The 13,996-nt window shown below is 43.8% G+C and overlaps 1 protein-coding gene across 2 annotated transcripts in view; it reads left to right on the top strand.

Annotated features, from left to right (window-relative positions):
* Positions 1–13,996, top strand: part of LOC131227544 (uncharacterized) — a 75,522-nt gene that overhangs the window by 35,391 nt on the left and 26,135 nt on the right. Inside the window, exon 2 of one of the 2 annotated variants that reach the window (XM_058223344.1) lies at positions 1,428–1,697. The exons of the other annotated variant lie outside the window; for it this stretch is intronic. Within the exon in view, the coding sequence (XP_058079327.1) occupies positions 1,428–1,697 (270 nt within the window). The remainder of the gene's footprint in view (positions 1–1,427; positions 1,698–13,996) is intronic. 2 annotated transcript variants of the gene reach the window in all.

Below are 13,996 nucleotides of genomic sequence, written 5' to 3'. Positions count from 1 at the left end.
TTGACCGTAGATTAGTTACTATCCAGCTATGACTCAGTCATAGCTTGGCTTGGATGGCCATAGATTGGCCAACATTCGATTATAGGTCGGCGACGTTCCATGACAAGGTCCAAGTCCATTAGCGCCCAGCTGAAGGGAACATGGACCCTCCGACCCAACTATTAGTCGAAGATGGTGAATGCTAATCTATTAAGAAGATCAGAGTTGCTTATTCTTGAGTCGTCACCCGTCTATGGGAGCCGACCTAAATCCGAGCTAGAGATTCGAGGAATCTCCTAACATCCCGAAGATCTCTCCCTAGATCTTCAGGGGATAAGATCATGTCCCGATAACTTTAGAAGCCGGTCATCTTGCAAAGATCTTGGATCCGGACGGATCTCTAAGATATTAGGACGAGTCCTCGTACAATTGGACTCCTTTCCCTATATATATAGAGGTATCCCCTACCATCAAAGGTACGCACATTCTTACCCTAGTATTCGACTGGTGTCTCTTTTCTGGAGACCCTACCCTACAAAAAAGACCCCGTTTCTGACTTAGGCATCAGAGAGTCCCCTGCACTAGCCAGGGTCTCCTTTGTTTCTGTTTTACACTTGTGCAGGTTTAAAAGGATCAACCGTAGAGGGTCTATCGGAAAACTGCATCAACAATGGTAATGATACATAACTCTTTTTTGTCTTGTGCTTGAATCTAACATTCTAATTTGATTTTTTCTTTTTCAATTTTAATTAGAAGGAACAACTAAAATAAGGACATTGGGCATCTTACTAACTCTTCTCCATATACAACCAAAGTTGAGTCGAGCCGGCCTGGTTTCAAGTCGAGTGACTCAATTCACTGAGTTTTAGAACCGTATGGTTCTGACTGGCAGTGTTGCACCGGCTCAGGCGCAACTGACTCGGAATCGACTTAGACAAATCATAAACCCTTGGTTGAGAGTATCTTGGCCCTCGCTTGTTGCTTGGTCATCCAAAATGCGAATGGATCATTGCCCATCGTTAATGAAATGTGAATGGAACATTATCTGTCATTGAAGCATGGCAATATAAATTTGTTTTAACCATCCATTTTTCTGGATGTTGAAGTGTGACTCTTGATTTTTTTCTTCTTAACCGTCTATTTGTGGTCCGTTTATGGCCCCAGAGGTATTTCCCAAACCCCCACCTCCTGTAAGTTGTAGACGTCTCTACCATATATAAAAAAGGGTAGCAGTTCTCTTGTAAGTTAAGTTGTAGACGTCTCTACCATATATAAAAAAGGGTAGCAGTTGACCAATTTCACCCCTGTGGTTAGGTTTCTACAAGTACGGGTACAATCTTGATTTTAATAATAGAATGGTTGGTTGGTAGGTAGTGGCTATTGCATTTTGAGAACGTTGAAATGATTGAATATATATGACAAGGGAGAATGGGATGTTGCAAATGCAGATGACAGCATCACACCTTCCATACACAAGGAATGGGTTAAAATTCTTCACGCCTAAAGGAGGGTTGAGTTCGAGTGAGGTGGAGGAGATATGCGACCGAGCTGCCCGCAAGTATGCCAATTGGCTCATTAAGGGGCTCCGCAATGTCAGACCAACCTCTGCTCCGACCAGAGTAGATTTCATGTCAACCTACGCTCACCATCTCCGTACCATCATCAAGGAAACAGTTCGCCATCCCTTGCACTATGATACTCCCCTCAAGGGATTCAAGGTACACACACACACACACTCTCTCTCTCTCTCTCTCTCTCTCTCTCTCTCTCTCTCTCTATAAATATGTGTGTTTTTTCCTTTCCTTTTTCTCTCCTGCTGGGTGCGAAGTGACAGTTGTTCTAACGGCCCATTCAGAAGAATGAGGATCCAGGCACCAGTTTAATGAAGAAATCTCTTTGCCTGGTGCCCAATGCATTGCTCGGCATCTTGGTTCCATCTGATAAACCAAATTTCATTGTAGTTGAATTTATAAATTCACAGTTGGCCTAGCTAGTCACACTGTACTTCTAATAGTAGTTAAAAGATGCCATTGGGTCTGCTCAAGGGAGGTTTTGGACCCAACCATCCTTCTGGGATTTTGGCTCCAAATCCAGCCTATTAATAATAGCTGGTCGGGATTTGATCGCATCATTAACTGGTAGTCCAATTTGTATTGGGTCTACGAAGCACAACGGAATTTTCACAAAAACTGATGCTCTCTCGCTCCCTCTATGTTGTATAGATCTCAGCCTAAATAAAATGAGCTCCAAAACTCACTAAAAAATTTACAAGCAAATCCAAATATAGATTTATCTTTGATAAATATTGTTGGGGAAAAATCTACAAGTCCATAGACCGGATTATGGAATGGATCAACTCTACTAAACCAGTTCGGGCCCACTAAACGCCGAGCTCAATGAGGCCTTTACGTCCAGAGACAAAGTTACCTCTGAGGAGGATGATGCAACTTTAAGGACACACGAAGAGCCCTCCAACGAGCTCTCTCAAGTGACTATATGTCACCAACCTAACTCATAGGTCGGACTTAAGTCGATTACGGATCGACTGTAGATCGGTCATAAGCCGATTACGGATCAACCATAGATCAGCCATAGTTTGATCATAGATCAAGTATAGATCAGTTACTGAACGATTCTCATAAGGCCAAAGCAGGATCATAAGTTGATAATGCTTCCAACTGGCTCACAGAGATAATAAAGACTGATTCGTCGATCAGGTCTAGATCTGCCTTGGGTTCCGACCTAAGACCGACCTAAAGATTCAAATAATTCCTTAACATCTTAAAAGATCTCTCTTAAGATCTTCAAAGGATAATATCGGATCCCGACGATCTCGGAAGCAGATCATCTTGTGCAAATCCCAAATTACAGCCAAGATATCAGGAGAGAATCCTCCTGAAATGGTATTCTGGCTCTCTTATTAATACAGAGGCATTTCCCACTGTCTAAGGTACGTTCACTGAAAAACCCTAATACTCCACTGGTATCTTTTTTCTAGAGATCCTACCGTACTCTATAAGACCTTGATCCTGACTTAGGCATCAGAGAGTCCCTTGTATTAGCCAGGGCCTCCTTTGTCCCTCTTTTACACTTGTGCAGGTCTAGGAAAGGTTTATACAAAGGGTCTGCCAGAAAACTGCATCAATAGTTTGGTGCCGTCTGTGGGAACGACATCTTTAAGCCATCCCAACTCTACCAGTGAACCTCTTAAATTCAACAATGACCAAGAGAAAGAAGAAAGCCCAATCCCCTCCAGTGGCAATTCTAATCACGACTCTGCCCATGCCGGAGCACGCCTCGCGATCTATGAAACGACCTAAACAACAAGAGAGCTGCCAAGGCTCCCTGCAGCATCAGGCCACTTCAAGCTCAAGTAGACGTGGTCAACAGAATCGTGGAAGGAATGGCTGATGGAACGCCCTTGAAAGGGAGGTTGGAGACATCAGGGCCGACCTAGGTTACATGAAACAGATACTGGAGCAGATGCAGCCTTAGTAAGTGCAGAGGTCCAATCAAAGGGAAGGACATTCGAGCGATATTCGACCATATACCAACCCTCCTCGGCCTTCTGCCGGGCAGGCCGCCTTGCAACCGAGCTAACAGCATGTTTCCGCTGAACCTGTCCCATCCCATGTCTCTGAGACTATCCTGTTGCATGCTTTCGACCAATGTCATGAAATAGATCGGAGGAGGTGTAGCCGACCCCTGGGCGAAGCAACCGTTGATAGCGAGGAACCATGGAGGGTTGAACTCCAGAGTTTGTAAAAGCAAATCGCCGATATGAAGCAAACCTATCAAACCAATACAACCATGGCGGAAGAAACTGAATCCCCTTCTATAGTCGATATAATATGGGTACGACTGCTAGATAGGTTTCGACTACCCCAGATCACACCTTACACAGGAAATGCTGATTCGACGGAGCACATGGATTTCTTCCAGACTTTCATGGAACTCCACGATGCCTCTGATGCAATCATGTGCTGAGCTTTCTCGCTAACTTTAGTTGATGCTACTCAGCTCTGGTTTAAACAATTAAAGTCAAGGTCCATTAGCTCATTCTTTGAACTCAGCGAGGCTTTCATCCGAACTTCATCGTAGGAAAGAAGAGGCTTAAAGCACCTGCCCATCTCATGAATATAGTTCAAAAAGAGGGCGAACTCCTAAAAGATTACATCAAATGCTTCAACCTGGGAGCATTGCAAGTTCGAAAACACTCGGACGAAACCGCGTTAAACGCCATCATGACCGGGTTGAGAGACAAGTCATTCCTCTTTTCTTTGGACAAGAATCTTGCGGGATGCTGCCCATAGAAAAAATCCTCCGGCCAAAGAGCAGACGAAGAAAGAGCCCGATTCGACTAACATGAGCAAAAAGCAAAAAAAAATCAATCTTAGGATGACTGTAGGTCGAACAAGCGACCTAATAGTGAGTTCATTGCTTACCTCTCAACAAATCCCATGAGCAGGTCCTGATGGAGATAAAAGATGAACTCTTCGTCCACTGGCCGAACAAGTTATGAAGTAATCTCTATCAAAGAAGCAAGAATAAATATTGCTATTTTCATCAAGATCACGGGCATAACACAAGTGACTGCTATAACCTTAAGTAGGAAATTGAAAGGCTCATCCGAGAGGGCCATCTCGGAGAACATGTAAACCAGAGAGGAAATCGAATTACGGCTGCTGAGGAATAACTGATTGATAACTAGTCAACTGGGAAAATCTACATGCTTGTTGGGGTCACAAAGGCGGGGGCGATTCTAATAATGCTCGAAAGATGCACGCATGAGCATTAGTTGCCCTGAGGGAGAGATTATGTTCCTCGGCCGTCCCTCAAAAGAAAGAAAAATGGAAAAGTATAGCGTAACCTCTACCGAGGAAGACGCCTGAGGTATCCACCATCCTCACGACGACGCCTTGGTAATTTTTGTGACCATAGCCAATTAGAAGGTATTCCGGGTCCCCGTCGACACAGGGTCATCTGCAGATGTGCTTTTCGCTCAAGCCTTTGACAAAATGGGTATTGGTCGATCCTTGCTCTGGCCGGTGAAAACTCCCTTGATCGGATTCGTAGGCAGATAGATCATGCCTGAAGAAGAGGTTTAGCTCTCTCTTTCAGCAAGAGATGGGCAAAATCAAACCACCATGATGGTTAAGTTCCTTGTAGTCGACCAATCATCCTTCTACAATGCCATTCTCGGACCACCGTCGTTATATCTCCTCCGAGCAGTAGTGTCAGCCTATTACCTCTCCATGGAATTCCCAACTAAGCAAGGCATGGGAATTGTCAAGGGCAACCAACATGATGCTCGATGATGCTACGTGATGACCCTGAAAGCTCTACCCAAGGTAATGACGATCAAGTCCCTAAATCCACATGAGGAATCTCATGAACGAGTTCAACCCATGCAAGACCTCGTTCCGATCTCATTGAACAAGTCCAACCCATCTAGCACCGTACAGGTTGGGTCATCTTTGACTCTGCCATTGAGAGATAAGCTGGTGGCCTTGCTATGACGATATGACGATGTTTTTGCATGGTCTCACAAGTACATGCCGGGCATTGACCCCGCTATTATCACGCATCGACTGAACATCGACCCAACCTATAGGCCAATCCGGCAGAAGCGACGCGCTCTTGGCCCAGAAAGATATGTTGTGATCAAAGAAAAGGTTAGCAAGCTCCTTAGAGCCAAGTTCATCGAAGAAGTTTATTACTTGGATTGGGTGGCCAATATTGTATTGGTTAAGAAAGGTAATGGGAAGTGGCGAGTTTGTGTAAAGACTGCCCTAAAGACAACTTCCCTCTTCCCATGATCAATCAGTTGGTCGACAGTAATGCAGGACATGAACTGCTTAGTTTTATGGATGCATATTCGTGGTATAATCAGATTGTAATGAACCCAAGAGATAAATTTAAAACTACCTTTGTCACCAACAAGGGTCTTTATTGTTATCGTGTGATACCTTTTAGTTTGAAGAATGTAGAAGCGACCTATCAAAGGTTAGTTAATAAGATGTTTGCCCGCTAAATAGGGCGAAAAATGGAGGTCTTAATAACATGCACGTCAAGAGTACTAAAGCTATAAATCATGTGGCCGACCTCGAGGAAATGTTCCTCATCCTTTGTAAATACCAAATGAAACTGAATCTGAGCAAGTGCGCTTTCGGCGTGAGCTCGGAAAAGTTCCTCAAATTTTCTAGTTGGCCAGGGAGGGATCGAGGCAAATCCTAAGGAAATTAAGGCTCTACTCGAATGCAGTCTCCAAAGATGATCAAAGATATACAGAGGCTAACTGGAAGAATAGCTGCACTCAACCGCTTCGTGTCCCGAGCTACAGATAAATGTCTTCCCTTTTTCAAACAATTGAAAGAGAGACAAATAGTAAAATGGACCGAAGAATGTGAGACAGCCTTTCAACAGCTCAAAACATACATAGGATCACCGCCCTTGCTCTCCAAGCCTGAGCCAGGAGAGTCATTACTACTGTACCTAGTTATGTCTGATGCAGCATCAACTCAGCGCTAATTCGGGAGCATGAGGAAAAATAATTCCTGGTTTACTATGTCAATAAAGCCCTTGTCCCTGTAGAAATAAGATATCCGATCTTGGAAAAAGTGGCCCTAGCTTTCGTCATTTCTTCCTGACGCCTTTGGTAATATTTTCAAGCCCATTCAATCATTGTTTTGACTGATTAGCCGTTACGACAAGTCTTACAAAAACCCGAGGCATTGGGTCACCTAACTAAATGGGTGATCGAATTAAGTGAGTTCGACATCAGATATCAGTCAGGAGCTGTAATTAAAGGTCAGGCGCTGGCCGACCTCATCATCGAGGTCACACAGTCATCCGAGAAAGATCCAACCGATGTTCGACCTAATCCCGACTTACCCAGATTGGAGCTCGTTCCAGAGAGTTTGGTAGACTAGTAAGTCCTTGAATCATCCGAGTCCCAAGTTTCTCCCGACCCTCCCAGGTGGACACTATACGTTGATGGCTCTTTCAACTCTAAGGCAAGTGGGGCAAGGGTAGTCCTAGAGACTCCTGACCATATATGCATGCAATTTGCCTTGAGATTCAAATTCCAAGCCTCCAACAATATAGCAGAATATGAGGCTTTACTCGTCGGACTAAAACTGGCAGCGAACATAGGGGCTCGACATCTTGACGTCTTCAATGACTCACAATTGGTCGTCAATCAAATAGCCAACATTTACTAAGCCAAAAAAGAACGTTTGAAGGCCTACCTTCGGAAAGCTAAAGAATTGATTGGCAGTTTCCAATATTGCAGCAACGCCCTGATCCCATGAGCTGAGAATTCCAAAGTCAATATGTTAGCAAAGCTCGCTACAACAGATGAGAATGAAATCCCAAGATCTATCCCCATCGAATTCTTGGCCAAACTAAGTGTCGATGAAGTGCATATCCCAACCGTTTTTTCGATTAGCTTGGAAACAACGTGGATGAACCCATCATCTGTTACCATGAAACTGTCGAATTACTTGGGGACCAAATAGAAGCACAATGAATGAAGATTAAAGCCTCTCGGTATACCATGCTCAACGACATACTCTACAAGAAAAGGTTTTATCTTCCTTACATAAGGTGTATCTGACCAAAAGAAACCGAATATGTCCTGAAAGAGATCCACGAAGGAATCTGTGGGAACCACTTTGGAGGGCAATCGTTAGCTCATAAGGTTGTCTAACAGGGTTACTATTGGCCGACCATTCAACACGATGCACGGAAGCTCGTCCAGAGATGTGACAAATGATAAAGGTTTGCGAATATCCCTTGGCAGCCATCGGAAGAACTCACCCCTATGGCTGGCCCCTGGCCGTTCACTCAATGGGGGATCGACATTATCAGACTATTTCTTATGGGAAAATGTTAGATTAAGTTCGCCATTGTAGCTGTAGATTACTTCACCATGTGGGCAGAGGCAGAACCATTGGCAAAGATAACTAAACAAAAGGTCACATATTTTATTTGGAAGAATATCATCTGTCGATTCGGGATACCTTAGACTATCATCTCTGACAACAGGAAGCAGTTCGACAACAAGTAATACCAGGAGATGTGCAAGAACCTCAGAACTCGCAGCGTTTACTCATCACCACGACATCCACAAGTAAACGGGCAAGTCGAGGAAGTCAACAAGATCATCAAACATCACCTTCGAACTAAGCTCGAAAATGCCAAAGGAGCTTGGGCCGAGGAACTTCCCAAAGTCCTATGGGCTTATCGAACTACTGCCCGAACAACTACTGGAGAAACCCCATTCTCCCTGGCGTATAGAGCAAAGGCGGTCACTCCCATAGGGATTAGACTACCTACGGCCTAAACAAGCTCGTTTGATGAACAGGTCAATAACGAGCTTATGTCCCTTGGTCTCGACCTTTTGGAGGAGCGAAGGGAGCAACCTCAACTTCGAACCATTGTTCGTTAGCAACAAGTGTCACGGTTTTATAATGCTCGGGTCAAGGTCAGAAAGTTTCAAGTTGGGGATTTGGTTCTCTGAAAGTTATTCCAAAACACCAAAGAAGCAGGAACGGGGACCTTAAGCCCGAAATGGGAAGGGCCCTATGTGATTTTGAGCACCATTCGACCTGGTACGTATCGACTAGAAGATCTAACCAGCCAACTACTCCATCATCTATGGAATGCCGAGCATCTAAAGATCTACTTCCCTTGAATTGGTCGGTATGGCCTTTGTTATGTCGCAATTTGTTTCGAAGTAAAAAGTTTATTTACATGATCAATGTCTGACTTAGAGCAAATCTACAGACGATCTCTATCTGAGCTATGTCTGAGCTATGTCCGGGCTATGTCCAAGTTATATCACTTGTACAGACTTTAATGAGAAATTTTGGTCGACATCTGATAGTGTAGCTCGTCCTATAGTGGAAAAAGAAGATGGAAACATATCTTCAAAGGAAGACATTTTCATTGATAAGACCTAAAATGGTATGACTTCATCAGTTTTACATCAACTATAATTCCAAAAATAAGTTTGTACATCGGGCTATAAGTGGAGTTTTTTTTTTAAAAAAAAAATATGCAAAGGGATATGGCGCTTGGTGTGCTTGAAGCGCTTGAAGCCGGAGTGCTTGATGTGCTTGAAGTGCCCGAATCTGAAAAAGGGAGTAGAATGAAGGAAATACTTCTTTGCAAAATTAACTTCAAGGCTCAGGCACTGCTTCAGGAGCCGCTTCATCGCTCGACCCGTCAAAGCCTGATTCTGGCTTGTCAAAAGCTGAGAGATTGAGCTCAGGAAAGGTCTCCCTCATTGCTTTTGCACACTCGGCCTAGCCTTGACGATAGAGATAATCCCTCTCGTCTTAGAATTCCTGGGATGACTGAAATTCCTTAACATTGTCCCTCTGAGCGATAGAAAGTGCGGCTTTGGTCTCTGTCTTCAGCCTCTCCAGCTTAGCGTCCATATCGACGAGTTGAGCATGACATTCGTCATGCAACACTTTGGCCTCCTGCAACCCCGCAACAATCTCAGTCCTCTCGGTAGAAGATGTTTCAAGAGCTGCCTTTGACGTCCTTAGCTTAGCTTCAACAGTTGAAGTCTGAGCCTTAGGTTCCTCTGCTCGGTTATATGCCTGAGCAAGCTCGGTGCGCGCCTTCAATGTGCACGGGGCGAACTAGAAAAGAAAAAGGGGATTAGGACGAACAATCAGAAAAATGAGGCAACTTAATATTTGACAGAATTCTTAACCCAAGAAGGGTTGTCATCACATGTACAAGGGTCAGATCCATGGGAGAATCGAACAAGCCGACGAATTCCTCCTCGACGTTGTGGCGATCTGCCCATGGGAGGAACCCCTCCATAGCCCGACAGAGGCTCCCTTACCCCTCCTTAGCTTCCTCACTTCCCGAGGATTGAACCCTAGTGGGAAGCTCCGAAGCCTCTTGAGACTCGGCAGGAGCTACCCCCATGCCCTCGTCCACGACCTGTACGACAGTCGAGCAAGAAGTGTTGACTTTCCCCTTGCCCTTAGAGGAGGTTTTCTATTTCTTCCTCCTCAGCATTGGCGAATCATCCTGAGGAGGCGCACGAACTTTGGAGGGGGGCCAGATAAGGGGCTGAGCTTCAGCCATCTCTGTATCGATATATGGAACAGTGTGTCAATACATCAGAAGAATTTCCCAGCAAAATTAGAAGTTTGAAGGTTTAGCTGCAGGTCTCACCTAAGGTCGTACCTGTCAGAGCTGTGTTTAAGCCTAACAAAAGGAGTTGCTTTGGTTGGAGAAGCACTCTCCAAGATCTTCTCTCCCAACTTAGGGCCCGCAAGTCCCTGATCCGAGCTATCGATTTGCTGTCGAGCAACGGCAAGTGTTTGGGAATAGATGTGGAAGAAGACATGTAAACAAGATTAGATGACGGTAAAAGCTAACCAACATAAGTTGAAATGACTACTAGACTGACCTGGCTCGGAGAAGGCTCAGGGAACAAGAGGCTGAGTCGATCCTGGTTCGGCCATCTCCCAGCATCCAGAGGCCTAAAACCACTTATCCCTCCAGTGCTTATTGGAGGATGGTGGATCGATTATTAAAACCTTGCCAGTATTCCACCATGCAGAAAAATAATACCAGCCAGGTTGAAGGGTGTTCGCTTTTACTTAATATAAGTGGAGGAACTCGTCCACTGATAGCTCGGGCTGGTCTAGTTCGGCCCATAAGATCGTACAACCAAACAAGTCCCTCCTCTCATTTGGAGTCATCTATTCCATGGCTAAGCCAAGGCAAGCCAGCAGACACCTAGCTATCCCATGAAGTGGGAGTCATAGGCCACATTGAAGCGTGACCTGGAAGATTGCCACTGCCCCTTTTGGAGGTCGGTTTAGAAGTTCATCCAATGAAGGGAATCGAGGAATAACAAACTCGGGAACATGATATCCGAGCTTGATCCATGCTAACTCATCCTCAGACATAGTCGAAGGCACTGGGCCCCTAGGGTCCTCTTCACCCTCAGGCTCTCCTGCTTCACCCTCATTGGGTAGGTCGCATGCCTCAGCGACCTGTTTAGTTGCCTGAGACGCATTCATTGCCCGAGCTCCAGGCACTATACCATGTTCGAGAGACAGATGCAACGCCCTAGTAGCGGGTGCCGACCTCTATGCTGGAGACCATTCCAATGCTCTCCTTAATGACGAAAACCAGAAAGCGGCATCTGCCATCATCATAAACGGTGAAGGTGTGTTCGACATTACCCTAAGGCGATTGTTTGCCCCACTTTCACCACCAGAAACCCCCTCTCGTGAGCTCAAGGAGCCAGAAATGGTGATTGTTAACAAAAAAAGGAAATGAGGAGGGGGAAAGGAGGCTCACCAGAGCAAGGATTGATAGGATTCCGGCTGGATTACAGCGGGACACAATCGTCGAAAATCACACGGAGAAATCGAAAGACGGAAGGAAGAAGTCGAAGCGAAATGGGAAAGACTAAAGGTTAGGGCTTCCGTTATATAGTTGTGCCACGTGTCATTTATTTGAAGCACCCATCAATGCTGTGTCGTACGACGCCTTTTCGGCAGCCCTGATTCGAAATGTGGCACGATCCCATGCACCACTCGATCTCGATATTGGGTACGACACCACATGTAGCCTCCTCATTGATCCACCATTGAAACGACGGCTTGATAGCCCATGTGACCTCGAGTAGCGAGCTGACATGTCGTGATCTCTAGCTGTATGCTTTGGCTTTCGCACTGGCTGCCGTACCTAGCATTTATGATAGCTTGTCTCAACCCAGTCCACATATCCCGATCTAGTCATGACCAACTTGCTTCCCGAACCTCCACAAATCGCTTTGAAAAGCAAGGGGGCTCACTATTGGGGAAAAATCTACAAGTCCATTGGCCGGATGATAGAATGGACCAACTCTAATAAACCAGCTCGGGCCCACTGAGCGCCAAGCCTAATGAGGCCTCTACGTCCAGATACAGACTTACCTCTTAGGAGGATGATGCAATTTTAAGGACACACAAAGAGCCCTCCTACGAGATCTCTTAAGTGACTATATGTCATCGACCTAACTCATAGGTTGGACTTAAGTCGATTACAGATCGACCATAAATCAGCCATAAGTTGATTACAAATCAACCATAGATCGGCCATAAGTCGATTACAGATCGACCATAGATTAACCATAGTTTGATCATAGATCAAGTATAGATCAGTCACTGAATGATTCTCGTAAGGCCAAAGCATGATCACAATTTAATAATGCTTCCAACTAGCTTACAGAGATAATAAAGACTGATTCGTCGATCAGGTCTAGATTCGCCTTGGGTTCTGACCTAAGATTGATCTAAAGATTCAGAAAATCCTCTAACGTCTTAAAAGATCTCTTTTTAGATCTTCAAGGGATAATATCGGATCCCAATGATCTCAGAAACTGATCATCTCATGGAAATCCCAGATTATAGTCAAGATATTAGGAGAGAATCCTCCTGAAATGGTATTCTGGTTCTCTTATTAATACAAAGGCATTTCCCACCGTCCAAGGTACGTTCATTGAAAAACCCTAATACTCAATTGGTGTCACTTTTCTGAAGATCCTACCATACTCTATAAGACCTCGATCTTGACTTAAGCATCGGAGAGTCCCCTGTATTAGCCAGGGCCTCCTTCGTCCATCTTTTACACTTGTACAGGTCCAGGAAAGGTCTATACAAAAGGTCTACCGGAAAACTGTATTAACAAATATATATATATATATATATATATATATATATATATATATATATATATAAAAGAAAAATCATTAATGGAAGACATGAGTCAGGTAAAGATTAAATAATGTGTGAATCAATCGAGTCATACATCCACTAAGCCCCCTCTTACCCTTAAATGTAAAATACAATGAAGTAAACATATTTAAAAATTTAAACACTTAACTACAAGCAAGTAAACATATTTAAAAATTTAAGAGTTAAATGATTGTCGGATTGATGATGAGCCTAGCCTGGGTTGCGCCTATCTTAGGTTGGTCCAAATCAACTCATGTAAAAAAATAAAAAAACAAAAAAAAAGGACATAAGGGGTTGATTGATATTAGGCACCAATCCCACTTAGTAATTGAAGCAAACTTTTAGACCCAGACCACTGCAATGGGTCCAAATTCTTATCAAACTCATTTATTTTTGAGTTAGATCTAGTGGCCCTTTTGATAAACATTTTTAGATCAATCCAAACCATTTTAATCCCAGTTGTGTAGAATTTTATTTCAATTAATATGTTATATCTTAATATGTTTAATTTAAATGATTAATATTAATATAAATATTTTGAAATTACTCATTAGTGATGTGGCCCTTGGGATATTAAGAAACACTATATCCTCTTATATGTAGTAGTCATTCCATGAGAGAGGATATTTTAGAATTTTTTTACAAGCTTTATATTTGCGAGTTGAGTAATTCCTCTTTTGATGGGTGAGTGATTCCCCAGCTTCTCAAGTGAGTGAGTTCCCCAAGCTATCCCTTATTGGGTGAGTGATTCTCCAACCTCTCGAGTGAATTGGTCCCCAAGCTATACCTTATTGGGTGAGTGATTCTCTAACCCCTTGAGTGAGTCCACAAGCTATCCCTTATTGGACTAATGATTCCTCAACCCCTTGAGTGAGTGAGTTCCTAAGTTATCCCTCATAGGGTGAGTGATTTCCCAACCCATTAGGTAAGTGAGTCCCCAAGCTATTCGAGTGATTCTCCAATCCCTAAGGTAAGTGAGTCCCCAAGCTATATTCTTTTCTTATTCGGCTTATGTACTCTTGGTCCAAATTATAGAAACAAAGTTCTTCTTTTCTTGTCAAAGAAAATTCGGTATTTGGATTGGGCTTGATTTCTTATGGAAAGATGAAGAGTAAATCGGGCTAGACGAACGACTTTAATTCAAAATGTCCACCTCCATGAAGAAATAAAAGAATTGAGACTTACCAACAACAATCTACGACACATGATGGAAAAAGTTTTGTGAAGACTTTTGGCACAAGCCTCTATAAGTA

The sequence above is a fragment of the Magnolia sinica genome, chromosome 15, assembly GCF_029962835.1.
Source record: "Magnolia sinica isolate HGM2019 chromosome 15, MsV1, whole genome shotgun sequence".
NCBI classification, from domain to species: Eukaryota; Viridiplantae; Streptophyta; class Magnoliopsida; order Magnoliales; family Magnoliaceae; genus Magnolia; species Magnolia sinica.
Note: the sequence above shows the minus strand (reverse complement) of the source record. Positions and strands in the feature narration are given on the sequence as shown.